The sequence below is a fragment of the Harpia harpyja genome, chromosome 6 (genome assembly GCF_026419915.1).
Source record: "Harpia harpyja isolate bHarHar1 chromosome 6, bHarHar1 primary haplotype, whole genome shotgun sequence".
Lineage (NCBI taxonomy): Eukaryota > Metazoa > Chordata > Aves > Accipitriformes > Accipitridae > Harpia > Harpia harpyja.
The window spans coordinates 56,434,203-56,446,239 of record NC_068945.1 but is presented as its reverse complement, the minus strand read 5'-3'; the positions used below and the strand labels follow the sequence as shown (position 1 = coordinate 56,446,239).

The following is a 12,037-nucleotide window of genomic DNA, read 5'->3' as shown; positions in this document are numbered from 1 at the left end:
CTGAGCCTTCAACTTAAATTACTGTTGTAGTTGTTTTCTCATTACTTTTAATTAGAATGATGACTTACAAAAAACAATGTAAAACCTTTTCAAAAATTCCAGATACTAAAAAGGAAATAAAGAAAGTAAGTACACACTCACCTGGGAAAATATATTTGCAGTTGGAGCAACTCTGTTGTCCACAATACTATATAATATTGCCAACAGTCTGTCCAAGGGAAATGGCTTTGGCCCAAGGAGGTGATTACTGGTCTGCAACAGAAACAACACTTTTCAATCCAATAGATCTTTCCTGGAGTACCACACGATGTTATTCTCACATCTTTTTAGTCTCTGGGGAGGCACTATAATTCACAGTAGTGTTTCACACAGCCACTTACATATTATGGAAAACACTGAATACATGCTTATTGATCACAAAGACATAGACAGAGCTCTATTTAACATGGCAAGAGTTCAAACTGCACAATAAATAGCAACATTTTTGAGCTATAACAGAAGATCTGATGCCAAATTTCCTGTCACTAGTTACAGATTTACTTATCCTATTAAATTACCTTGCCCAATCTAAGGATTAAAGAGGAAAGACCGCATTTTATGGCATTCTCACAGTGCACATAGTTTTTTCTTCACAGTTTATCAACAGTAAGACAAGTTGGGCTTCTTAAAAGCACACAGAGTTTGTAGCTAGTGAAAAAATGTAAAGGTTTAGATTTAGTCTATTGTCTACAGTCAGTCTATAATCCATGATCACCTACAAAGTACTGCACATAACAGAACAATAGCTTTACAAATCTATAAAACTATCAAACAACTTTTAAGTATATTTTAGTGTGTTTTGCTTACTGAAGACCAATATTTTACTAGCATTTGCATTTTGAAAAAGCATAAAAAGATTCTGCTAAAGTATCAACATATCCACTTTCTTTGAATTGTTTTAGCCAAAGTCTTCTCAATTCCTCTCACAGAAGTGCAAAATCATAACAAGAGTTCCTCATCTTAAATGCCATACTAAACTACTCCAATAAACAGCCTTACGGTCTAGAACATGAGTAGACTAACTTGGCAATGGGGACCAATTCTAATACAGGAAATTATATTTAAACATAGGAGAAAAAACTTTTTTTACCCCGAGAGCTGTTAAACACTACAACTTACTGCCTAAGGCAGGTTGTGGAATCTCCATCCTTGGAGATATTCAAAACCCAACTGGGCATGGTCCTGAGCAACCTGCTCTAGGTGACCCTGCTTGAGCAGGGGGGTTGGACTAGACCAGAGGTCCTCACCCACCTCTGCTCTTCTGTGAATTTCAATTTCTAAAACTAATTTACAAAACAAACAAACAAACAAAATCAATCAACTATCTCTGCAGGAATAAAATGTATTAACTGCGTGGTTTTTTCCAACAAAATTGCTGATTTTTTTTATATTTTTGGCTGATTTTAACTTTTTAGTTTTCATTTTCTCTTTTGCTTCCTTTATACCACAATGAAAATGTTACCATTTTGATACCAAAACCAAAGAAAACATTTTTGATCAGGAAATTAGAAATGAGAACACTTCAACTTGCTGTTTTGCACAGGAAATGCCTTTACTACTATATTTCTACTTTCTTAAAATGCCTTCCATCATAAGATCATTCCAGCTGGAAGGGACCTTAGGAGGTCTCTAGTCAAACCCCTCCTGATCAGAGCAGGGTCAGCTAGGAGGTCAGGCCAGGTTGCTCAGGATTTTACCAGTCCAGTCTTGGAAACCTCCAAGGACAGAGACTGCACCACCCTTCTGGGAAACCAGTGTCACTGCCTGGCTGTCCTCATAAAGAAAAAGGTTTTCCTTATATCCAGTATAAACATCTCATTTCAGCTTACACTCATCGTTTCTCACCCTCTCACCATCCACCTTTGTATCACAGAGCCTTAATGATCTCTTTGCAGGTACAGGAACAGGCTGTTTTTAGGTCTCCCTTCTCCAGCTTGTACAACTGCAGTTCCCTCAGCCTCTCCTTGCAGGGCAAGTGCTCCAGCCTCTGACCATTTTGATACCTCTCTGCTGAACTTGTTCCAGTTTATTGATATGTGTCTTGTACTGGAGGGGGGCAAAACTGGACAGAGTATTCAAGATGCAGCCCAAAGACTGCTGAGCGTGAGGGCCCAGAGTGCATCCACCTCACACGACTTTAGCTGGCTAAAGCACAGTTCAGCTGGCTGAGCCCAAGGTCAGCTCCTTTGCTGGTAAGAGCTGCTGTATAAAGAGCTACCTGCCAGCTACAGACAAACTGTGTTATCAGAACACAGCATATTTACTCAACTTTGCATTTACAGAGCTATTCTGTCCCTTACCCTTCTTTTGCACCATACACATCATCTTCCCACCTTAGCTGGCACTGATGGACGCTTTAGGCATTACAGGTTATTGTATGTAGTAACGTTGAATTCAATTGAATTCACAGAAATACGAGTTCCTGATTTTTCAATGTTAAATATTTTTAAAATAACCCATTTTACAAAAAGGAGAAGTACAGTTCATAGGGCAGAACTGGGTAGTATTACAACTCAGGCAGCATTGTTAGGACTACAGAGATTTATTTATGACCCAGACTGTCAAAAGTTCTGACAATGTAGTGTACATTGGTTTCTTCTTACTAACAGAGCAGCCAAGATTAAAGAGGAATTTCAAAAGAAAGTTTGTTTCAAAATGCTTCTGGGAAAGGACATGTCTCAAATATATCACGAGCACATCTATGGCGTTAGTCAACAGTGAAACACAACCACTCGTTTCTTCAGCGAAACAAAAAGTATATATTTCCAATACATGCTTTAGCTTTTCAAATCCAGGAGGTGTCCCCAAAGCTACCTCTTGGCTAACAAAGAAAGCAGTGTGAAAAATAATGAAAACATGTAGTCACAACTTTAGCACGGCACCCTCAGTCAAGAATGGAGGTATTGGTGTAAGTTATGAACTGTACAATCCCCTGCCCTTCTCTTTCTAAACACACCAGTTCTGTGAAGCATATTCTTTATTATCAACAGAAAAAGTCAACAAACATACAGTAATTAAAATGTGTGCACTCCAAGCAGCTAGCATTAGCAACAATTGGCACGTAGTAATCCCTGAAGTTGTGTTTAGTATGCAATTACTTCACAAGTTTCTTGCTCTTAATATTATCAGCTCTCTGATTAGACAGAATACTATTTTGAACTTTCAAATTATTTGAGAGAAATGCTTTCTTCTGGAAGTCAGAAGAGTTAATTCTAAGAGAGTGTAACTTCTAGAAGCACCACTTCATTTTTATTTCTTTGACAGAAATAAATTCCTGGATGAATAGGAATGGTTTAGAAGTCCCTCCAAATAGAACATGGTGAAACATTTAGAAATCTTCGGCAAGAAGCTAAGGCAGAATACTACATAAAATAGTATTTATAAAAATCCAAGGGACCCTCAGCTCACTTAAAAACAAAGATACCTTCCACATTCAGACAACCTCTTCAAAAAGTTTTATAGCCATCAAATTAACTCTGCAAGTCCTCTATCATCTTTCCACCTTGGCAACACACTCGTCTCATGGTTCAAAAAAGACTTTTCCCCAGCTGCCACTATCTATACTTGTGCTTTTTATCTACAGAGTTTCATGTTCCCACTGTTTAACTGGCCTAAGTCTTTCACTGTCCCACAACTGCGAGCCACGTGTTCACATTCCAAAATCTCATGAACAAGAATGAGAAGCAAAAGCATTCTTTAAAGAGTAAAAGCTTAACCCAAACTAAATTACTTGCACAAAAGAAAGTCCTTAACTTCAGTTGGCTGAATTTTCAACCTTTTAAGCATATACTTAAAGACAGAACTATACTTCTCACTTTTTATAGCAGAAAGCATTTCTGAACTTCCCTGGTTGCTATGGAAATGAATCATCTTTAGTGGTAAGCTAGAAATTCTGATACAAAACAAATCCTAGACTGAAGTTGAAGCAGATATACTAGACAAAACTCTTTTCCAGTAAAAAAACCCACACCAACACATCTGATCCTCTGATGGACTGACATCTGAAAAAAGCATACTCCTGCAAAAGTAGCTTCACCAGAAGATCTCTCACTTGTCACTAAACTGGAAAAACATTGTTCCAGAGCAATCATGCAAAGAAACACAACAAATTGTGCTGCTATCAGCAACAAGGCAATTAAAAGAATGATAAAGTCAATTTTTTTCCCCTCATTCACAAGATTTACTTTTTCTAATAAAAAAACCCACGGCCTCTGGACTGAGCAGAGTTAAGAATCAAGAAACAGATTTTTAGTCTGGCTGTACCTAAACTTTTAAGGAAGGATTTATTTCACTTAATGTTAGCTTCCTGCCAAGTAGGTATATACAGCCAAACTAGTTTCCTAAGTTCCCATTATAGCCAGTAGAAATCTAATCAATACAGTTTATGGTGCAATTCATCTGACTGAACGTAGAACCAACTTTAGTATGAGACGAATCACACCCTACACTCCAATGACTGCATCAACTAGCTCTGCACTGTCTATAAAAAGACACTAGCTTAGATGCAGGCACCCACTTGGAGTTAGGCGAATCTGATCTGTAAATCAGTCTTTAGACAAGCTTCTCTGAGGGAAGGTATATTGATACAAGCTATCACACCAACTGAAGCAAGTGAGCCATTATTTATAACACTACACAGGTAATCCTTTATCCCCGTATTTCAGGTTCCCTCACCACAGAATCATAGTACCAAAATATATAAGTTTACATCTGGGTGACTGTATCTCTGTGCAAATATTTATAAAGGTTACAGTACAGTAAAAGGCACATAGGTCTGGGAAATCCTGTTGGGACCTGCAGTCCTGTTCCCCACTATCACAGCTACCACGTCTCAAAAACATTCAAGACCAGACTGTTCTCTAACCTACAAGCACTTTCAGTTTCTGGCATCAATACTTAGAGCAAAAGGGTCCTTACTTGTAAACTGTAAAGCAACACATAAGCAGAGAACCAGTCCTCTGTAACTAGAAGCAAAGGTACTCTCAAAATGCCACAAAGTTCCCGTCCTGTTTGTTAAACCCTAAGACGCGCTCCTGTTTCTTGCATGCAATCAGAGTTTAATGTAACACTGTCAACTCAAGAGATATTTTCTGTTAACTATATTTGATTTACTAGGATTATGAAGTTCTAATTCTCATCAAAGTAACACTAATTTTTAATACAACAAAGAGGTGCAAGAATTAGATCATTTGCAGTCTTAGAAGTCTTTCCTGATTATGCAAGTTACTTGTTACAGTTGGAGAACAAACCAAGCTTCTTTAGCTGCATGCATGTTTAACCATGCTTTCAGAATCAGTTCAATGCTTAGGTTGTAGGGTAAATGTAAAGTCTACAGAATTAGACTTAATCTAATTAAAGTTTAAAAAGTAACTGAAATCTTACTCATCTTTTTGACCATTAATTTTGTTTACATTATGTTTGTTTACATTTGAGTTACCTTCATTTACAGTTCTTTCCGTAGTACCTCCTCCTGTTCTGTTTCTGTACCTACTCAGCATTTAGTTTGTTGCAGGAGCAATAATAAAATAAAAACCAATTTATGATTAATGCAGGCACTTCTGAACACTAAGTAGTGAACCTGGATACAAGTCCCTTTAACATAAATAATGACACAAGAGAACAAGCTCTATGGTACAGTTAAGGTGATCACGACCTCAGTATTTCTTTATCAAATCTCTATTTTCCTGTTTCTTTTATGTTCCTAGCTGTTCCCATCTCCCTGCTTGTTCCCAAGTTAGAAATCTATTGCCAAGAAAGAATAAAACAAAACAACTTTCCTGCAGAGGATGCAAGGAAAGAAGAACATTTTGGTCTAAGATACAGTAATTATTCCTTCTCCTGAAAATTATTTATCAGCTAATTAAGACATGGAGGTATTTCAAGAATTTACCACTCCTGAAAATATTTAAATGCTCTGGAAGTTCTCAGGAGTCCACATGCCAGCCACAAAACACACAAGGGCTATGTGTACAGGACACACACATTCAGAAACTTCAGAATTCTTAAATTTACATAAATATCTACCTAGCGGTGCAACACATTGCACTGTTGAAGTAAAACCATGCTCACTTACACTTTCACATACAAAAATTGTCCCCCTACAGAAATAAGAGAATTTGGAAAAAAGTCTTTGGATAGCCAACAACTCTGTCCTCCTACAGGGGCAGGAGGAAAATTAGGGAAAAAGCTATAGGAAGGATGAGAAGCAAAGGATTATTGGGCTAAGTATAATTTTAAAATTTTTCTCATATTATTTACACTGGCTGTAGCAGAGAGAAGAAAAGGATATAATGATTGTTTCAGCAGAGATTTAGTGCTGTCTGCACTGCTTTTCATTTACAGATTTGTTTAAAAACAAGTCAACAAGTTACAAATGTTAAAATTTGATTTCTCTGTTTACATTACAATTAAATAAATTAAATAAATATACATAGAGGTATTTGCTTTTCCTAAGCATATCAAGGCTCTGTCAGTAAAAACTGGTATAGCTCCACTGAAATCAATGATATTTACCTATTTATAACCATGAAAAGTTTAGTTAATAGTCTGATAGAATTCTAAACAACAGACAGGAGTGCAAAGTTTCCAAGCCTCAACACACAAACTTAAGCTCTTATGCCTCACTGGGAATTAAACTGACTTGACTTTCAAAACTACTAACCACCTATTACTCTAACATCTTTGAGAGAAATTCTGGTATCTGGCTGTTCCATGTATGATGCCCTTTAACTAGCTTTAAGCAGCACATTTTGTTATACACAGAAATACGGCTTTAGAAGACAAATTTATGCTACAGTTAAATTTCAATGAAATAAAAATGCGTGTATCATACTGTCCTGGTTTCAGCTGGGATAGAGTTAACTGTCTTCCTAGTAGCTGGTACAGTGCTATGTTTTGAGTTCAGTATGCAAAGAATGTGGATAACACTGATGTCTTCAGTTGTTGCTCAGTAGTGTTTAGACTAATGTCAAGGATTTTTCAGCTTCTCATGCCCAGCCAGCGAGAAAGCTGGAGGGGCACAAGAAGTTGGCACAGGACACAGCCAGGGCACCTGACCCAAACTGACCAACGGGGTATTCCATACCATGGGACGTCCCATCCAGTATAGGAACGGGGAAGTGGGGGCAGGGATTGGCCGCTCGGGGGACTGGCTGGGTGTCAGTCGGCGGGTGGTGAGCAATTGCACTGCGCATCATTTGTACATTCCAATCCTTTCATTATTGCTGTTGTCATTTTATTAGTGTTATCATTATCATTATTAGTTTCTTCTTTTCTGTTCTATTAAACCGTTCTTATCTCAACCCACGGGTTTTGCTTCTTTTCCCGATTTTCTCCCCCATCCCACTGGGTGGGGGGGGGGGGTGAGTGAGCGGCTGCGTGGTGTTTAGTTGCTGGCTGGGGTTAAACCACGACACATACAGAAATTTGTATCATATAAAACAAATGCACCAATAATTGTTATTTATGCAATTCTGTTGTTTCTACAGTAAACAATGAGGCAAAACAAAACACAAAACCAGCAGTACAGTAGAAAGAAAATACTTGTTGCCAAGCGCAGCTTAGAAAGATAAAATACATACCTTTTCATGTTTCTTCATAAAGTTGGTCTTTCTAATTTTCCCATGATGCTGTAAAAAACAGACAAGAGCAAATATTGTATGTAAATTATTTTATGCTCCTTCTATAGCAAAGACAGAATCAAAACAGTCAACAAAGAATTGTACACTATGTATGTTAGTATGCTAGTCTGGGTCTCCTTCTTTACTACATCTCCAGTATTTGTCTCTGATGTTACCAGCGATCCTTCTTACCAGAAGCCCTAAAATTACACTTGGCTTACTTCTTGCTTGTGTCCCACATGGTGCAAAGCCAAAAACCACCACACTAATATTTTTTGGTGATGTGCATAAGTTTTTTTTCTGATCTAATCAGGGACTGATGAGAAGAGGCAGTAAAAATTTGTTTTTAATATGACTTCATGCCACCATCCTCCTCCTATCCTCAATCATCTAATGAAAAAGACAGATGTTTCATTTCTTTCTTTTTCCAGGGAAGTTTAAATGATGGTCACTTCATTTTTTAAATGTATCCGTGCATAAAATCCATCTGAATTTTCACCTTTTATCTGCTCCATTTTCAAATTTGGATGGTACGCAAGCTGGCAGAATGACAACCAGGAATTCAATCGATAAAATACAAAGATAGTTCAAGGTGCAGGAGCTAAACGACAAACAGAAGGTGGGGTGGGAAAAGGAACATCATTTAAAAAGGTGCAGCTTTAAAGCAGCATTAAGAAAGGAAAGGCTGTCCAAAGAAAATATCAAGTGTTCTTGGATCTCAACTGAAAATCTGAGGGCAAGACAAGGACAGGAATATGGAAACAAGATGTTACAAATGAATGGGTTAAAAAAAAAAAAAAAAAGACAAAGACATGAAAATGATGTAAAATTGGTGGAGAGGTACAAGTATAATATTCTTTAAACATAGTTAAGTGCTATTTCTCAAAATATCACCTGATGAGTTTTTCCACAGCCTTGAGAAGTATACCTTATTAATAAGTACACCTTATAAGCATGCTCAATGAATCAGGGAAAAAATATCTCAAATGAAGGAATTTTTTTTCCATCATGTTTAAAATCTTGTACTTAGTATTTGTGGACCTCAATATTCAGCCAAGTCAAGACGATCTCAGCAACTGTGGCTTTTCTTGTCTGACTTCTGAAGAGCTTAGTATTAGACAGTGCTTTAAGTTTTCTTTACATAATTTGCCACACTAAAAGAAATTGGTTCATTCAATTAATACATATCACACACACACAGAGACAGCACAGGAATCTTTTTATCATGCCGTTGGAAAGAAGACTACAGTGATAAAAGAGACCTTTTGGAGGGGAAAGTGATCAAGCCTGAGGTTACACAGCATGCTAGTGATGGATCACAACAAACTGCATTCATGCATTTCAGAGGTTATGCTGGGATCTCCATATGGTGTATTTAAGTTATATCAAACGTGTTTCAAAGCAAGTGAGCAGGTGCCCTATTTCTGTGCAAGCACATGAAATTCAGAGCTAATTTTCAGTTAGTTTTTAATCCTGTTTTCTATTAAAATGATAAAGTGAAGACTTCATATAGATCGCTATTCTTTTTTGTTTTAAAGACTACCTTTCAAAACCAACTTCATATTTTTCTCTCTATCTACTGCAAAGCTCCTGAATTTTCATATAACTAATAGCAGCGCTGCCAATTATTACTTCATTGCTTTATCAGCATTCCAGGCTGCCACAAACTGTGACGTTAGCTGTAGTATAGCCTAGCAGCTATACCGGTAGTGCAGATTAGCAGCTCAATGACCATCTTTTTGTTTGCATCCCTTTTGCTGTCCAGCAGTCCTTAGGTAAATACTCCAGAAGATACTTTTCTGTAATCTACTCAGAATCTCATTACAAACCTGATAAAACCATATTCTATTTTCACATTCCACATGACTCAAAAAACACTCAACTTGAACACCACCTCCCCCAGAAGTGCTGGTTTTGGTGGGCTTTGAGATGCAGCTATTTCTGAAATTCACTTTAGTACCTGATGAAGGGCTAATTTCTGCTTCACCAATTCTTGGGAAAAATACTTAATATCACTGAATGAAATACCTTCATGGTCCTTGCTTCGAAAACTTAGAAGCTCATGTTTATTGTACAAAAGTTTAGTGGGGTTCATGTGCAAGAGTGGAAACTAACTTCAGAGATAGTAAAAAAGGAGAAAGGAAAAAAACTGAGCAGGTTATTCAGTGAACACAAACAAGAAAGATGTGGCACTTTTTGATAACATCCTTTACTGACTTGACTCCTGTAAGCTTTCCTGTTTCTTTGAGTTCCAAGACTGATGTGGAAAAATCTGGGCATAACCACTTCTTCAGTAAATAAATCTGTTACAAAGAAATTGCTTTGGCCAAGTGAAAAGAACAAAGGTTGCCCATAAAGAAAACTTGTCAATCTGCACTTACTGTAAGTAATCCTCTACTCTTCTCAGGAAAGGACTAGACAGAAGGGTGAAACACCTACAGCTGTCAATGTAGGATAATAGCAGAAGCACAAAACCTGTATTTAAACTAAAAACGTACTAGTATATTATCACTAGGAACTGCAGTAACTTCTCAAAACATGTATCTACAATTTTTTTTTTCAAGAAGGAAGAAGAAAACAAGCATATTTTTACAAATTTGGCTTGCTCTCATCTTCTTCAATTGTTCACACCTATCTTTCATGAGTACCATATATTTATATACACATGCATATATTAATACATACTATAATAAAGTAGAAAATTTGATGTTGGTAAAATGCATAGAAAGCATAATTGCCCAATCACTTTTCTGATATCTGTCTTCCTGCCTACATTTTGTCAAATTAAGACATCAAAAACAATGCAACGAGGCAGGCTTGAGGAGCATGAAGATTCTGGGTAAGAAAGAGACAGACTACAAACTATGGCACCACAGCATTTGTTTGCAGCATGACCACAACATAGCCCAAAGAAGAAAAGAAGAAAAAAAAAATTCAACCTATATACGGCAAGAACTTACAGAAAATGGGGTTTAGCTCATGATTTGGTAGTGAGGATTAAGACATTCATCCTAAAACATGCGTTACTATCATTGCAACACAACATGTTGTTCCATTAGCTGGCACATCTTCTGCAAGAGCAACTGTTCGTATGTTTCTGCTTCGGAAGCTTAAAATTGTATAAATAAGTTAATAATGCACTATGTCATTTTACCTCATTAAAGGCTAATGCAGTTGTGGTTTGTATCTTACTCCAGAAATTTAAGTGTGGCTTATACCTAAGGACACTGCAGGCACTCCACTAAAATCTTTACAAAACGGAGCTATATCAACTTACAAAAGCAAAGCACAATACTTGTGCTAAAACAGTGTTACGCATGTTTTGACATTAACAGGAAGTTGGGTTTATTAGACATTAATAATGACTAAGTGATCATTACCAATCACAACATGTGATCTACAGAAAAACTTCTGATCAAATCAAATGAACCACACACAGGAACACAGCTCAAAATGAATGGTTGAAGAGTTTTAAACTAGGATATTCAATATGCAGGAATTCAGTAAGCAGCACTAAGAAAAAAACCTCATTACCTTAAGAAAGAACCTCTTATCTGTCCTAACAGGATTGTAGGAGGCAAGGTAAGCAGCTATTAGAAGAAATTTGGAGTAATAAGGAAGTTCCACATGTGTATGTGCAGAAAGTCCTATAAAACAAACAGTTTATGAGTCGTTGAAACCCACTCTGAACATTCACAAACTTCAAATTAGACTTGTTTGCATTCTTCTTTTCCTTCTTTCCTGCTCTACTCCTGTAACTAAATGAGTATGGCGACTTTCTCAACCCCATTATCACAGATATAAAATCAGTGAAGGGCCAAGGAATGGCACGAAGCTAAACAAAACTAACATTCTGAACTCCTTATGGACTCATCTCAGAAACTGTATTTGAAGCATCAGAGATTCATAAATCACTAAGGTGTGATCTCCCTAAAAAAAAAAAAAACAACGCTACTTTCATTTACGGTAATATTTCTGGCAAACAGGGCAGATGAAAGATGTATTTTAATACAATGGCAAAGCTTTTCTCAAAAACCCAGCTTTCAGGCTAGGCTACTCCAGACTGTGCCAGAGAGCTCAGCCAGGAACAGGGCTGGCATGGTGGAGAAAGGCGCAGTGCTGCACTTCAGAAAAACAGCTCAGCATCTCACAATTTTTAGCTACTGTTTTACTTTCTACAAAAAATGCTTTCAAAATTTTAAACTTGATCCCGCTGACCTAGCCCACTACATGTATACTTCATTAAGACTGAAGTCTCACCCATTAAAACACACAACTACAGTCTAGTGAGTATTTTCCTTCCCTCTTTTTACTTTTACTTTGTATTTTTTGCCTTTACATTCCCCTGCTCTTGTCACTGTAGTTGCTTCTTTTACACA

At 37.1% G+C, this 12,037-nt stretch overlaps 1 protein-coding gene across 6 annotated transcripts in view; it reads right to left on the bottom strand.

Moving 5' to 3' along the window:
• Nucleotides 1-12,037, bottom strand: part of ORC5 (origin recognition complex subunit 5) — a 76,021-nt gene that overhangs the window by 41,521 nt on the left and 22,463 nt on the right. For all 6 annotated transcript variants that reach the window (XM_052790216.1, XM_052790217.1, XM_052790218.1 and 3 more), the window contains 3 exons: nt 11,193-11,305; nt 7,620-7,667; nt 142-252 (listed from right to left, as the gene is read on the bottom strand). In XM_052790216.1, the coding sequence (XP_052646176.1) occupies nt 142-252; nt 7,620-7,667; nt 11,193-11,305 (272 nt within the window). The remainder of the gene's footprint in view (nt 1-141; nt 253-7,619; nt 7,668-11,192; nt 11,306-12,037) is intronic.